At 39.2% G+C, this 16,971-nt stretch overlaps 3 protein-coding genes across 3 annotated transcripts; 1 reads left to right on the top strand and 2 right to left on the bottom strand.

Moving 5' to 3' along the window:
* Window positions 1-2,153: 2,153 nt before the first annotated feature.
* On the bottom strand, window positions 2,154-3,381 carry LOC105397801 (retinol dehydrogenase 14). The gene has a single exon (XM_038107605.2). It carries the CDS (start codon window positions 3,167-3,169, stop codon window positions 2,219-2,221), a length of 951 nt encoding a protein of 316 aa, XP_037963533.2. The 5' UTR covers window positions 3,170-3,381; the 3' UTR covers window positions 2,154-2,218.
* A 2,032-nt stretch (window positions 3,382-5,413) lies between these two features.
* On the top strand, window positions 5,414-6,506 carry LOC105397274 (retinol dehydrogenase 11). Its single transcript, XM_048623192.1, has one exon. It carries the CDS (start codon window positions 5,468-5,470, stop codon window positions 6,428-6,430), a length of 963 nt encoding a protein of 320 aa, XP_048479149.1. The 5' UTR covers window positions 5,414-5,467; the 3' UTR covers window positions 6,431-6,506.
* Window positions 6,507-8,652: 2,146 nt separating this feature from the next.
* Window positions 8,653-9,363, bottom strand: LOC125488980. Its single transcript, XM_048623126.1, has one exon. The coding sequence runs from the start codon at window positions 9,279-9,281 to the stop codon at window positions 8,814-8,816; it is 468 nt and encodes a 155-aa protein (XP_048479083.1). The 5' UTR covers window positions 9,282-9,363; the 3' UTR covers window positions 8,653-8,813.
* Window positions 9,364-16,971: the final 7,608 nt, after the last annotated feature.

The following is a 16,971-nucleotide window of genomic DNA, read 5'->3' as shown; positions in this document are numbered from 1 at the left end:
ACTTTATATTTAGGACTTTTTTTCTTTACATCAAGTTTTTGGATCCTGTGCCGCAAAATAACGTATCTTTTTTTCTACTTCGATGGTCTCGCTTTCTACCACTGAGCTCTTATTTTGAATAAGTTTGGTTTGTGACTTTATTCATTAGTATAATGGTTGAACAGCAAAATGTGGACAGTTTTTTGCTTTGTTTTTGTATGCTGAAAAAGTTAATAACCCATAAATTAACGTCTTTGACGCGATCAAACAGTTCAAAATCTCCCCTTTTGATATCCTAACAGTAATGTGGCAAAGCACTAAGTGGTACGATATTGTACGACCTACTTCCATGCGTTTAGGTTTCTTAGGCATGCACGGGGCAGGTGTAATTATAGTGTCTGTCACAGATAAACAGGAACAGGGAACAGCCTTGTTTCTTTATGAGGGAATAATTAGCTACAACCAGAGTTAAACGCTAGTGAAGATTCAGCATGAGCCTGTAGAACAGACCGTACGAGTAGTACGGGTTTCGCTATTTATGAAAACGATTTTTATTTACGTTTTCTCCTGTCGTCTGCATACATTATCTGTCAAAAGTTTCAAGATAGTTACCTTTAGAGGCGCCACTTAGTATGCGAGAAAACGTAAACTTTTATAGTTTTCGACAAACTATCAAACCTGTACTAGACCTGCAGGTTATCTGGGGGCACGGCAGTGCCCCCACCAAGTCGAGCAAAAAAGCGGAACGTCCGTACCATCCTTGTCTCGAAGCAATTCAGGCCATTTTCGACCCCCTGTAACTTCGTTGTGGAACTTGTGGATAAAACTAGAAGACTGAATTTTCACTAACCATGCAGGCATTGTAAAGACACGGTATATTTCACTAAATAATTTAATTAATACGTGTTTCCATTTCCATGCGATGGCCGAGTCAATATATTTATATAAAACATTAAAGATTTTTAAGATTGAGATGCGTGCGTGGATAAGACTTGATATTAGGTACATGGATCTCAAAACTTTTAACCGTAGAACAACTGAGTTACGAGACTTGGTTTTTTTGACAAATATTGTTTTTAATGGGATTCAAATTAACAGAAACAAAAAAAAATGTAGGTATTCTTTTCTTATTTGCATACATTATATGTAATATACATATTTTATATCAAAAGTTTCCTACAGGTGACCAGCAGCCTATTCAGAGAATTCAAATTACACACGATTGTAATTCGATAGTCAAGATATTATTTGTACCTACAGAGTTTAATAATTGAACATCAAAACTTAGTGAATGTTGATAACGCGAAAACGCAAACCTAATCAATTTTAAAGCATAATCTGCTTAATTCATACAATACTCGTTAGCAACGGTACCTTTTAATTGATTCGCCACAATTTCAATAGACGATAACTACACGACTGTAGCTGAATTTTTACATTGATTGGAGAGCTGAAGCAAAGGCAGAGGTAAGATGGGGACTTTATGTTAAGACCTAAAATGTGTCAAAATAAATTAAATAACTGACCTATATTAAATTGAAACTAAAATCATAAATTAATTACTTCCTTATTTTCATACAAAATATAGAGTTAGTTTTTATAGCCTTAAATCTCCAATTTAGATTTGATAACATTTCCAGTTTAGGAAAACGGAAGACAAAAACAAGTTACCAACCAACAAAAACATTATTCATTTAAATGTCAAAGGAATTGAAATCTGCTGAGATTAGTAGACGACATTGTTATTTTCACGAGTCGGAAAATTCGTGATGGCATTTTTCCGGCGGAGATGGCTTAAAGGGACGTCGTACAGACGTGTGAAAGGAGACTGAAACGTTTGGAATCAAAAAGGGTAAAAATAATGAAGTGGCGGGATCTGACGCCGCGAGAGTGCAGCAGGGTGGAGCGCTGTGCACACAGTGGGCCGCACTCGTCTGCAGTGAATCAGCGTCACCGCACTTCAGATTTATGCGCAAATAAAACGGCCACAGCGACGCGCCACACCGCATACAATTATTTCAATTTAACGCTAGCTCCGAACTGAACAAATGACCTGGAATTGTAAACACAACCCCGTGATTCCCACTCCGGTGTTAGTTTAATTAACTACTTGTAAACGCATAATTATCATTACCAGCTTTACCGGCGCGACTGTTGAAATAAAAATAGCATAATGTATTCACATCCTAGAGAATTTATTTACATTTAATTAGCATTGTTTATTTGAGTTCACGCGCCGTCAGAGCTTAGGTAGAGTGTATTTGACTAGTCTTTCGGATTCACTAAAGAGTCTCTTAGCCGCTTCCTCGTTGAGGGACATCTTGGAGGGTCTCGCCTCGCGGCAGTCGGCGAAGTACCGGCCCGAGACGCCCGCCACCGCCGGCGACACGGCCAGGTGCAGCGTGGTCTGCGCCGCCTCCCGCGGGGTCTGGAACAGGAACCCGATCCCAAACTCCACCATCGTCCTAATTATTGTACTAGGAATCCTCCTAAATATATTCGTCGAAGCCATCCCTGGGTGCAGAGCGTTCACCGTCACCCCCGTCCCCTCGAGCCGCTTGCTCAGCTCCAACGTCATCAAATTCAAAAACAACTTGCTATTCGCATACACGAGGTGGTCGCTCCAGTACTTCTCCATGTTGAGATTTTCAAAGTCCATTTCTCCGTACTTGTGGATCATGGAGGAGACGTTGACGATGCGGCTCGGGGCGGATTTTTTGAGCAGCGGCGCGAGGAGGCAGGTGAGGAGGAAGGGGCCGAAGTAGTTGACCTGCATGCCGATGTGGAGGTCGTCAGCCGTGGTGGAGTTGCCGAGCCCGCCGGCGCCCGCGTTGTTGATGAGGACATCCAGGCGCGGCTCCGTGGCGAGGATGTGCGCGGCGAACTCGCGCACGGAGCGGAGAGAAGCCAGGTCGAGCTGTCGCAGCTGCACGTCGCCGCCGGTCTCGCGCGCCAGCTGGTCCCGCGCCGCCGCGCCGCGCCGCACGCTCCGGCACGCGAGGATCACCCGCGCACCGCGCTGCGCCAGGTCGCGCGCCACTTCTAACCCGAGCCCGCAGTTACCGCCCGTCACTATCACGGTTTTCCCCACCATGTGCGCCGACGACCGGCACATGCCGCATGTCAGCTTCTGGTACACCTTCACTGAGATCAACAGCACCAGCACCACCAGCACTACTAGAAGCAACATCGTGTCCGGGACGCGAGCGCACACGCGAACTACATGAAACAACTTTGTTACTACAATAATTTATCAGATTTGAGTAAGAGGTCAGTGATAAATGCAAGTGATAAGCGGCTGTGGCATTTGTTTATCGGTCCACGGGGACGTGGCGCGCAGACCGCCGCGCGAGTGCCGCCGCCGCCCGCGCACGGCTTGTTGCGCAACTAACGTGACATTGAATTCTGTCCAACTATAAACCGGTCATTACTCGCCATACTACGAGTGTTTTATAGGAAGAATACCTAGATCGTGGACGTTTACTTGATAAACGTCAGTTGGACATCTATTTTAAGATTTCCAGTTGGTCGCGTCTCGTCAATCAAGTCTTTTTTTCGTATACTTACCTACTTATTCATTACGGACATTTATAAGCATAATATCATGCGTCTTGTACTTACCTTGTTTTTGTTCACTAGACTAACCTTAAAGTATAAAATAGTTAAGATCATAGGTATTACAGTTACCTAGCAAACTTCAGTAAGTACTTACCTAGTTACCTACTAATAAATAAAATATACTTACCTACTTGTAACGTCATGTAATATACACATAAACTCCCACTCACGCATACCTCAACACCATCAGTCGACATCGGCACTTGTGAAAGTTGTGAGTAGCTAGTTGGTAATCGTTCCAGTCTGTTTGCCGCCGAGCCAGCGACTCGCGCCGCGCCTTCCATTTAGAGACGAGCAATTTGTCGCACCGCGTCACATCAAACGATCTTATTACGACGGCGCGTACTCACACTCGCAAACTTAATCTAGTTTTTGAACGAATCGGTATTTGTTTATACGCTGCTCTATACTTACGTTTGTTTTTTTTCGGTAATAAGTTACTTAGTAGGTAATTGGTAGAGTACGTAAAATGACTTTCGCTTTCTTAAATTACAGGTAGGTAAGTAATTTTGTTTTGAAATAATTGTAAATCGGTACCTACATATTATTATTATATATCTAATAATTCAGCCTTGCACAGGTAGGTATTTACAAACAATAATATCGTTATCATTTAATTAAAACACTTTATTCTTATCGCAATATCATGGTGGTCACATAAAGTGCATTCTATTCCGTACAATGCATAGCATGAATGAACACTTTAGCACTGCAACCCTGTTAGTGCCCAACCATTGATTGCCTCGATTAAACAACACGGCTTTTGTAGATAGCTTGTTCTAATGACGTTAAAGTGCGCTCAAACACTATCAAATGGACACGTGATTACCCAACAGCGTCCTAAATATACCTACCTATATACCACACTTATGGGAACTACGACAGTGGCACTGCGTGTTCGATTTTCAACCTTAACTCGAATGGGTGAAAGAACAATGCGAAATCCTAATGTCCAGGGATATAATTTATGTCGCTGGTTTTAGACGTAGCATCTAGTAATGTACGAGATAATAGGCAAGTACCTAACTACCTACTTCATAAAGATTGACACAATTATTAAATTTTTAAAGGCAAAAAGCTTCAGATCACGGATTTAAGGCTATTGACAGTAAATAGCGACATCTACTTAAGTTTATTTAATTAAATTAGGTAATTGACTCTATTCCAAATGGGTAATTATTGTGTCTTCATAAAAAGGACTAGCCAGATAAAATTTAAAAAAAAATACTGCTTAAGGAAAAACTGCAAGATTCACTATGCACGAAACCTCTGCTGTCATGACTTACAGGTTTTTTCAGGCTTACGTGCAACTACCTACCTAGTAAATGTATTGTACACAAAGTGGGTGAGCTCCCGGTCACAGCCCAACTCTCAATTTAAGTTTGCATATAAACTTCAATTACCGAAACGTTTACAAATTGCTAACCGAATGGCGTAAACGGGGATGCATGTTGTCGAACTAAACCCATTATTGTTCGATTGAAAATATCACCGTCGTTTGTTTGTTCAAACGGGGAAATTAATCAGCAAATTCACTTGTTGTTTGCTGTAAACAATAGTTAATTTTATCCATAATAGTCCGCGTTTTACAATAGTTATACACTTACTCTGTCTTGTCTACCTGTATAAAGTAAATAAAATGTTGCAGATCAAAAGTCATGAGTAATTTTTGTATTTGTGCTCAATTTGCCTAGATGCAGTCCACGTTACGAAGAAACAATGACTCTCAATGTCAGAGCTCAATGAATCTAGCTAGGTACTTATATCGACTCACTCAGTTATCTAATACAAATAACTTAGTAAATTATCTTCACCTAGTCGCGTCGGACACAACTCTTATCAGTCGAGCGGCTATCGCGAAGCAAGCAAAATGTTTATGTCACTGATTCTTATAAATATTCTATTTCTTTTATTACTGAAACTGTACACTAAATTGACGTGTGGAATATGTACGAGCAGCCAGCACATGGTGGGTAAGGTGGTGATTGTGACAGGGGGGAATGCGGGCATCGGGCTGGAAACGGCGAGGAGCCTGGCGGAGCGCGGGGCGCGGGTGCTGCTGGCGTGCCGGGACCCCGCGCGGGGCGCCGCCGCGCGCGACCTGCTCGCCGCCGCCACCGGCAACCAGGACGTCCACTACCGCCCCCTCGACCTCGCCTCCCTCGCATCCGTGCGACAGTTCGCCGACAACATACTCAAGACAGAGAAAAGACTGGACGTCCTCATCAATAATGCTGGAAGCACTGGCTTCGGCTTCACCAAGACGGAAGACGGGCTGGTCACCGGCATGCAGGTCAACCACTTCGCGTCGGTGCTGTTGACCAGCCTCCTGCTGCCGCTGCTGAAGGCATCAGCCCCTAGCAGAATCATCAACGTATCCTCTTTACTGCACACGCAGGCGCGGCTGCGCGTCGACAACCTCAACATGGAGAAGGAGACTGAAGACTCATTCAGGGACTCTGACGTCTACTGCAACAGTAAACTGTGCAATATCCTGGTGGCTGTGGAACTGGCGAGGCAGCTCGAGGGTACGGGGGTCACGGTGAACGCGCTGCACCCAGGGTACGTCAAGACAGACATACTGAAGAAGTCCACAAAGAACCCGTTTCTTTACGCGCTGGTGTGGCTGTCGACCATGATGACGAAGGACCCGTGGGAAGGCGCGCAGACCTCCATATTCCTGGCCGTCTCGCCTGAAGTGGAGGGCGTCAGTGGGTGCTACTTCAGTGATTGTCACATCGCTAATGCGTCAAGAAAAGCTCAAGATCGGGAACTGGCCAAAAAAGTTTGGGAGAGGTCTTTGGAACTCGTGAATGGTGTTAAACTTAAGTGAGAAAACTAGTTTAACTTATTTATTTAGGCTAGATTGCGTACTAATTTTTACAAATAAATGAATGTGTTTGCCTTTATGTTGTGCGTTTTTTTAACCATAACATAATTAATTTAAAGTTCTATAAATGCAGAATCACAGATCCTCACGTCTATTCCGCACACAAGATCGATAGCTCGGAAACTCCGCAACCTCGATCCTTTGTATCGCTAACTTCCACGGCAATGGAATATCCGTAAATGCTAAAGTTACAAATAGCACTCAAACAGAGCTGTACTGAAAATATGACATATGGGGCCTCGAACCGAACTTCGGTGCGGAAAGTTTCGCGACTCTGATGCAAGTTTTAAAATTCAAAGAGTCCGCGGTCTCAGAATGCCATCGATGGTAGTGGCATGTCATGTCACATACTCGTATTTTACAATATATTGTATTATTTAGTTGTATAGGTAATAGGTACAGTAAAATTCAAGTTAGAACCTAATATGTATGTTCCAGTTAGAGTACCTACAGATACTATCATTGTACCGACATAATAATTAGGGTTTATTCGCATTGACCTCTCGGGCGTCACGAAATAATGACGTGATAATAATGTTATTATGAAAGTGTTCACTTCCAATACCACGTGTGGATTAGGTGACTGACAACCCGACCCGTGACAACGCCCAAGAGTTCAATGTGAACAAGCACTTATACTTAGTTACTATACCTAGGCATTACCTACAGTACCGGTACTTACATGCGTATATTTTCTACTACCTATACTTAGGTACTGGACTCCTGATAAGTACCTACCTAACTAAAATTAGCATTCTACTGGTCCTATCATCATTCTAAGTAAGTACTTTTTTCTCCAAATTCTCAGAGCACAAACACAATTCAAGGAAAATCGCAGGTTGCGGGCATAAGGCAGCTCTAACTACGATAAAAATCGTAGGTAGAAGAAGGTATTTCAAGAAGGCACTTGGCGGAAAAATAAAGGAAACACTATTTAAGCATTCCGGCTCAGAGCTCAGAGACTGACAGTTAAATAAGCCGAAACGAGTGGCATCGCTGCAGTTGAGGCTCGTCAAAAAGTTTATATAAACTGGTAGAATAATAACTGAGTTTAATATTCCACGGCAATATCCCGGCGAGTTCGGGCGATGTTTACAGAAGCAGAAAGATTTCGAGACCCGGCCAGCGCCGTGCTTCTTGCACGGAGTCCTAACTGATCACGTGTCTTGATCTTGGAGGTAGTGGAAACTTTATCAGAAGGGAAAATTTTAATCAAGATGGACGTTGGTGGCTAATTATTTTAAATAAATTTAATTATTAAATATCAGGTGAGTGCAAGGATGCACCTATATTCAATAAAAAAGTGATGACTAACGTATTGTACGGTGCTCAGATTTTGTGTGACCCAAGATCAGTCCGTGAAAATTTGAGCCGGTAAATGACTGAATTAAGATCGATGGAAGAGGTCTGCTCGGTAAGTATGTCCTTTCTGAGAAAAGGAATCTACTCAGTCCGTCCTTTCCTAAGAAAGGATAATTACTAAATTGGGTAAGTACTCATTTTATTTGATTCATATAAAAAGTAATGATTAGTGTGCCTATGTCGTTATCTAATTTATTTTCTCCGTCTAGTCTAGTGGTGTTATTTATCTAATACTGATCTTAATTCTAAATAATTAATGTATGCATTGATACAGTCATCAATATTAAGGGTAGGTAAATTTAGCCTGTATTGTAGGTAGATATGAACTAAAACAATTGATCTACAATTAGAACTGCGGGTGCACATGTAGATATACCAAAGATTTAGTATTCTATTATATCTGTATTCCATTCCATCTGACCTTGCCATTGAACGATGCCAATCAATGCCTTCCCTACTAAAATATCTCCAATCTATCAATAATCAGTTAGGAAACAGACGTTTTCGGCGCGGGCTTATTTCTTTCGGATCACTCTGTCTCGCTGCGGACGGTCCAGGGAATTCGATATTGCTCGAAGCGAACCATTCTGGGCCCATTGTGCACTTTTATACGCCATTGTCAGTGTGAGACACGCCACTCCGCCGCCCGCGCCTGCTGCATAAGTGCACGATCGTATTCTCAGGAATGCCCATCCATGTGTTTAGAATGTTATTGAAACTTTATTGGAGAAACAAATGTTTCGTGAAAGCATTGCTCGTGTAGCAACCTTTGTTGTAATACTTATAGAATTTACATTGAAATATCTTTCGATTTTTTGCACGAAATATATATTGATACTTACTTAAATTTTTATAAATATGATGAAACATGCACTTTAAGTACGCACAACTTTCACTACAAAATATTTCTTACCAAAACAACCCAACAAAGCAAGAATATTATTTCATTACAAACATCGCATCACTAAAACTTGGACGATGTCGTGAACGTGACATCGGAAGCGCCTGCATTAGAATCTTGTTTATACTCCTCGTCGCCGACTTGCTCCTTGATGGTGGTGACCAGACCTCGCAGCATATCCTCATTCAAGGCGGTCCGCAGGGAGTTCACCACCTCATTACACTTCCCAGACCTCTTCATCTGTCTCAGCGCACACTGCCGCACCCCACACTGCTTGTTCTGATCAGCCTCAATCTTCGACAACTTCTTTATACTCGACAACACATTCCCCTCAATACGCTTCTGCATTTGGTCGAGCGACCACCAGAAGTTTAAGTCTGTGTAGAAGATGACAAAGAATATGAGGTAGACGGTGAGTAGAGTGGTTCCGTAGTAGAAGAGGCGAGGGTCTGGTGAGAGGAAGGGGCACTGCGAGCTGCCGGTGAGGCACGCCCAGGGCAGGGAGGGGGAGGGGGGCAGCACCCGGTACATGCTCAAGGCATTGATGTGCGATGCTGTTGATGTACGCCGGTAAGATAGCTACCTAGGTTGTCACTCCTAAAATTTTATATAAATTTTCACGGTGAATTTGGTATAATTTTGGACGATATGCCAAAAAAATATGACAGGTGTTGCATGTGTTGCACTGATAGTCAATGGTTTACAACACAGATTACCTACGTACAGAGTTCTGACATTGAACCACACATTATAGAAAGCCTTTGCATGCTTTGACTTGCTGGTACTAAAATAACTGAACTGAGTAGGTTCCTCCTGGAGTATGATGAAGTTGTAGAGACTGCCCCTCAATAGAATAGAATATAATATGTATACTTAATTATTTTTGTAAATTACTATTCTGAATCGTAGTCTTTCTGGGTGTTTTCTGAACATTGTTGTCTCCATAAACTTACCGGATGTGGAATCGAACCCAATAAAATAAATTATAGTGTAGGTAGTAGATACCTTTTTGTGACTTCCTATGACTGGGTATATATTATGAATAATAATGTGACCGTATTCCCATCCCAATATTCACATTCATATATAACAATAGATATTCATTTAACCCATATCGCTAGCTTTAGATGAAGAGTAATTAATGAATACCTAATAATAATTTGTTTGTCGCCGAAATGAATGTGGTGTGGGAGCTGAGGGTCCGATCAATATGTATTGTACTCCAATATTTGTAATGCGAGTCGAGTGTATTACCCACTGAATTTATAATGCCCAGCCATTTCAAATTGGTAGGTACTTAGGTACCTATATTTTATTATTTATATTTCTGACCGTACGACCTTTGATTAATCTAATTATGTATAAGGTATATTGATGATATTCAGATTAGTATTTTATATCCCTCTAATGAACTAGACAGAAGTACAATTAAGTGAGCAAGATCAAGGTTTTTCATCTTTATCGTCAATTAGGTACTCATTATAACTTAGTCCCTGAAGAAAAGGATACTCAACCTTACTACGGTGTACTTCGATTAATAACGGCTCAGATTATGTTCTCATTATGGTTATCTGTTATCTGCCATAAAGTATGCCTTAACTTTAAAACGAGTCCGTGACAACAGGAAGAGGTCTGGTAAAGTTAAGTTAACTTAAGCGTAAAGTTAAGCAATTAAGAAGCGGCCAACAGGAGAGATTGCATGAAACGAAGTTCTTGTTTTCCGTTCCGAAAACTATCTTCATTACACTAGTCTATGTGTGTGTCTATCTAGATTCTAGTTGCAGATCTAGTGTTTTGCAACCGCACTGGCGCTGGGGCACGTCTGGTAAGGCATGACGGCCCTGTGGTGTGTCGTCAATTTACCTACCTATAGTTATGGTTTTCGATTACATCGGAGTTTCAGAATCTGGAATATTTTGACATAACTTTATAATTTTTATATTTGAATTATTATTTTGGTGTGATAACTATACTCAGTATAAATGAACTACGTGTTAGAAAATAGAGAGCCGAAAGGGTAACTCAAGTCATTTAAAAAAAACAGCTGAAAGGGTAAAATAGACTCAACTTTTAAAATATAGGTAATCAAGTTTTTGAATCCAAAATTAATGATCGTCACCGTTTTCTTTTTACCTTAGTCACCCCTTTTCTCACTAGTAGTAAAACTTACCACTTTTTCAAGACACTGTAGAATCTGTAAATTTAGCAGAATCGTAGCCCCCTTGAGGTGGCTCTCAAATGTCTAATTCTAGTCTCGCCTGACTAGTTCCTGACCAACACATTCTGTAGAGTAGTTTAGTAGTTATACTATCAACTCTCTAGAATTTAACGTATCATGTAAACTACCTTTACCGAAGCATATACATACATACCTACTGATACTGAAATTCAATACCTACATATCATAATAAACGACGTTGATTTTCTATTATCAGATGATAGTAGTAGATAATGGACAACATTTCAAAAAACTAAAGATGCTATAAATCGAAAACCATTTCGAGATTTAGCTCTAAAAGCCACAAAAAAAATGTTTTTGTATTTTGTGGATGTATCATTTTCGAGAAAATCATAAAATAGTAAAAAAGTGCTGATGACGTCATGCATCAGGTGCGATGCATTTTGATGATCAAAGCCTATAGATTTAAAAACAAAGTAACTGTCACTTTCATTTTTGATTGACGTTGACGTTTTATCGTGACGTTGTTGTTTATTTGGGTCATTTTCATAAATCCTGTTGACACTTTCCGACTATTATTTTAATTTATCATATAAAATGGTTAGTACGTATTAAGAGATGACCTCATATAATGTGTCCCAGAGGATGTCACCGCCTACACAGCTGATAAAATGCTTCTGAAAAATGCTTCTGCCTATTTTTTTTTTTTAACATGATAAGTACTTTGTATCATCAGAAATATCAATGTCATTTGAAAATGACCCATTTATTGGTTGACATGTAAACAAAGTTTAAATGTCATTTGTCAGTGTCATTTATGTTTTTTTTCGAGACTAAGGCAAAAGACAAAAAAAAAATTGTGCCCAATATGTGACGTCACTTCAAAATAATTAACTTTGAAGTTAAAAATAACATGCAAAAATTAATGTATTTACAAAATAAAAAAATACGGGTCCTCTATTTTTTTATAAACTTCCCGAATAGCTAATAAAAATATAGGGTAAAAAAAATGAAATGTTGTCCATTGGTGCGCTTTAAAACATTTGAATATCAATCATCATCATTCTAATTTACGCGTATATAAAACTGAAAGTACCAAAAGTATTAGTTAAATGCTAAATTTTTGTAGTGGTTTATGATGCGTTGATATACCGATACCGATCCTTTTAGACCAAATATTAAATAGCCCAATTACCGGAATGACAAAGTATACGAAGCAATTTGAGAACCAGTGGTTCCCCTCAAAGAGTTGGACGAAAGCCAACTGCTCTGAAGATTCTGAAGAGATTGAGTTTATATTCGATTTGGTTTTGGGACTGGACTGACCGCGCCCAATCTTGCCCATTTTTGTTTGAAGACATAAACTGCCGGGAGGTCCGTCAAATAGGGGAAATATGGATAGAGTTTATAAAGGATTACTGTTATCTATACCGAAACAGCATTTTTATTTATACAGCTTTGTTAAATCCTCTATTTTAAGGCCCCAGAAATCTATAAAGGTATCGAATCGACGATTGTAAGCATACTGTAACAACTCTACCTATATCTTCCTCTGTTTGGCTAAAGAATGTAAGTTTACAAGTTTGAGTGGTTTTATCAGTAAATTTATGTATTACATAATTATATTACCATTATAGGAGATCTCAAAAAAAATAGAGGCATTTATTGGAGGTATTAGACCCTCGCAGACTGCAGACTTTTAGTCGGCCGATAGTTTGGTCGGGCTCTTAATCAGTATTTAGTATCGGCCGATACATAGGTAATCGTTGAATGTGGGCACTACCATACATCTCCATACTGATTAAGATTAAGAGCCCGACCAAACTATCGGCCGACTAAAAGTCTGCAGTCTGCGGGGGGTCTTAGGCAGGTCGATGGGATTGATTGTGGTTTGTATTTCAACAAAATAAAACATACTTTTTCGTGTTTTCTTTTTATTTCACACTTTCACACGTCACTAATAAATAAATTCGTTATATATTAGCTTCCTAAACTATTTGTTAATTTTACACAAAGCTTCAGTTTTAACTTACACCGATCTAAACAAAAGCAATTAAGTATTACTTAAAAATATATTAAAATTATTACTACATTACTAGGTGAAGTTGATTATTTATCAACAATGTCGTTCACGGGGTAAACCGAAACAGACGGAACCACTAACCTAGAACCTTACAATTGAAATGATCTCATTTGTTTAATTTGAATCAAAACATCGGAACCCTAATGTTGGCAATGAACATGAACAGTTAAAACAAAAACTTAACATAAAATTAACAAACAACACAGCCATCAGATACTAACAATCACAGTTCAAACTTAACATAAATTCAACGCTTACAATTAGATAACAAAACAGCAATTACAATTAGTTAACAATATCAACTAACGATAACGCAGCAGTGATAACGATAACAATTACGCATAATGACAATTTTAACCCCATTGAGTGTTAACTGGAGTGTGCAGCCAACGGAAATGTGAAATAATGTGTGAAACTGGAAGTTAATTATTATGTAAACTATTGCGGATTTTTAGAGGAAAATCCAATAAGAATTGGGGGTTAAAATAATCAGTAGGCAGGAACGAAAATGAAACAGAAAGAAATAAAAAGTAATCAGATCGCGTAAGGAAACAATGTGTCATTCAAATGGAGGTAAAAAAACAAAAATTGAAATCTTCATATCCTGATTGTACACTGTAGAGTAGCTATTTCAAGACATGATTATTATAGGTATAATGATGCAAAAGACACTATACTGTTTTGGTCGTAAAAATGTTTCCGTACCCGATCGTAAAATCGCATTATGGCAGGACTCCATTGAGAGCCCTACCACGAGGCGATATTAAGGAAATTGTAAACATAACAAAAATAACAAGTTGAGGCACTTCACTAAGGCACAATAGAACAACAGATTGAAGAAGTGTTGATGAATAGAGCAACAAGCTTGAAATGTAATGCATTTATTGCATATTGTTTTAAAGAGAAGATCTTTTAGTTAATTTTGCTGATTGTTTTCAACTTTAACATGTAATTTAGTTTTGTGTAAGTTTTTTTCTGATTTTGATAAGGTACACGTAGTGTTTTTGTATAACTAATAATAATAACCGGAACAAACAAAACAGTTCAACAGGCAAATCAACAAAAACAATCATATCAAAACAAAAATTCAACGGTTAACAGTTTTGAGCAACAATGAACAGTTAAGACCACCAGTCCAGCTGGGGATTCAAACAACGTTAACAAGAAACTTAATACCTAATTAATTAACAAAAACTCAACGAGATTCAAAACAAGGTACTATTTACATTTTTTGTTAACTTTAGAAAATAACAGTGAAATGAAATATTTCAGACCTAAAACTTAACTGTAAAATTTTTGTATACTACAGTAATTCCAAAATTCAATCTTTTAAATTGAGTAACTGGTAACGAACCATGGGAGAAATAACTGAAGCAGAAAGTCGCAGAAAGGTATTATAAACATGGTTTTGAACTCGGGCCATTTTACTTTCCGGAAAACAAAAATTCAACGAAACGATGTCATAACAAGAACAAGAAACAATGCAATTTTTAGGTCATTACAGCCATTCCTAGAGCTGTCTCAAACAAAAACTTAACCCGGGGTTGTAACAAAGTGAAAACTTAACAGAAACTTAATAAAAAGAGATAGGAGTTTTTTCGACAGTATTTGTACCGAATGTATTTTGAATTTGAATCAATGAGACTCAGCGTGAGAACTCTATTGTATTTATGTAATATTTTTTTAATAAGTTGATTCTATTGATTAAGGTTAAAAACTTAACAGAATATTAACGTTTAACAGTGACAACAATAACTAACAGTGACGTAACACAAACGTAACAGAAATGCTAACAAAATCGCATTGTTCAAAAATGATTTTAACTTTTTTGCCTCCGTAGCATATTGTTTTATATGCTCCGAATAATTTATCATATTATTGTAACTCAATTAATGTTGAAACAAAAGTTCGAGATTGTTTGATCTTGATTCGAAATTTAAACACAACGATAAAAGCAAACAAACAACAAGTAAACAAAGTTGAAATAACAGAAACTCAAAGGCACGAAGTGTGATAGAGGTAACTTGTGAAACACTTTTTAACAACAAATGCCGAACATTAAGGGTCTCGACATCGCATCGATAGCGTACGATTTGTGTGCCGAGGAGTAGTAGCTGTCACCGACAACCAGTTGCTTAAGACCTATACTTGTTTACAAACTGATTTAGAAACGTACAGACTGAAACACTTAAACCTAATGCTTATTGAAACCCTAAACACTAAGCGCCTGTTTCACGTTTTGTGAACAACCGTTAACTGTGAGATACAGTCACGCTGACACTCTCTAAAAGTATGTTTTAGACTGTGACAGTGCGTGATTATTATCACACAGATAATTTTCATCCAGTCATCGTGAAACAAGTTCTAAACCTAACTAAGCTTATCCTATCTTTGGGGAGCAGTGGTAATTCTTTGGGGGTCTATATAATACTTTGAAGATGTACCTAAACGATGTTAAATAGAGTAATTCACCTGAGCTGCAGTATCTGTTAAGTCGTCTTGTGTCTTCATTTTCAGGGTACAACGGTGCAGTTTCCTTGAATGAAACAGCTGTTGAAGATTGGTTGAAAATCGAAGGCCGTGATGTGACGATGGTGCTCTGTTTCAGGTTCTGGTAAACTGTGCCATGATCATTATTGGATCCGGAAACGAATTATTTCTTGAAAAATACGGTGATGGTAATTTTTCATTTTAACCTGCAACAAAACAAAAATACGATTAAAATCTAATTGGATTTTTAGATAAGTTTGGTGTAAGAGGGTGATCATAGTACTTAAACTTACTTGGTGTAAAACAGTAATAGTAAATAAAAACTTTGTAACTTACCGATAATTTAGGTGAATTTTGTTTCTCAGTCTGCATAGCTGATGCTTCATTTCTCGAGTTGTCTTCGCAGCCGTATTCAACTTATTAACTCAAATAAGTTTCAACTTATTTTTCAATTTAGGCGACACTAAGTTTTCTTCATAACGCTGATTTATTAAAGTAATGTTCCACCGGGGGCCAGGGACCCCCGGGGATGTTAACTGTAGCAGTTCAAATTCGGAAGTGGTCCGTTATTCGTCCTGCACCCTTATATATGCGTGGCCGGCGACCCTCGCACCGTGGGACCGCGCGCGCACGTGTTCCTTGCGCAAGCGCATAACAATAGCCCCCTTTCCTTTCAATCCAGCCCCAAGACTTCTTGCCTTTACTTATCTCTGTATTTACCTGCGCAACTCGGAGGGTGCAAACCCGCCCGGTGGGAAACCTAGAAAGTTTATTGAATTACTCCACACGGTAATCATGTGATTTTAGAAGAGGGTCCAAGTCAATCCCGTTTTCACACGGTAGTGGCTTTTGTTATGTAGATGGATTTAACGTTCATTGATTGTGCAATATTTTTCTCGAAGACAGTTGCGAAGTTGCATCCGTAGGTACTTATAACGGTTTTCGATGGAGAAGAAAGAAAAGATCTGATGTAGGTCCCTAGCCTTGGCTAAAGCAAAACGGCATTTTAAGCAGACGGTAGCGTACTTCGCACCTTGAGACGTGTAATTAACACCGCCGAAATCACAATCAAACATATTCGATTTGGCACAAACCGCCGTGAAATTAAGGGCCACTTGCAGAAACATATTAAATCTAGATTTAGTGTTAAATCTCGATTTAGTGTCAAATTTTATATGGACTGACGTTTCTTAAATCGAGAAATGACACTAAATCTAGATTTAATATGTTTGTGCAAGTGGGGCTAAATCACTCTCAAATGTCATTCATTCGAGGCACAGCCACGACGCCTCACAATCGCGAATAACATGAAAATCAAAAATGGCGAGGGGAAGAACAAGAGAGTTGGAAACTCAACACTTGGTTGGTGTGCCATTAATTTGCGAATCGTACAAAGCCGCGGCCTGGAGTCGATTGACTTCCGTAATGTTTTGGTCTCGGACAAAGAACCTTTTCTCTCTCACGGCTCC

Source organism: Plutella xylostella, chromosome 9, assembly GCF_932276165.1.
Source record: "Plutella xylostella chromosome 9, ilPluXylo3.1, whole genome shotgun sequence".
Lineage (NCBI taxonomy): Eukaryota > Metazoa > Arthropoda > Insecta > Lepidoptera > Plutellidae > Plutella > Plutella xylostella.
This window is presented reverse-complemented; position numbering and strand designations above follow the sequence as displayed.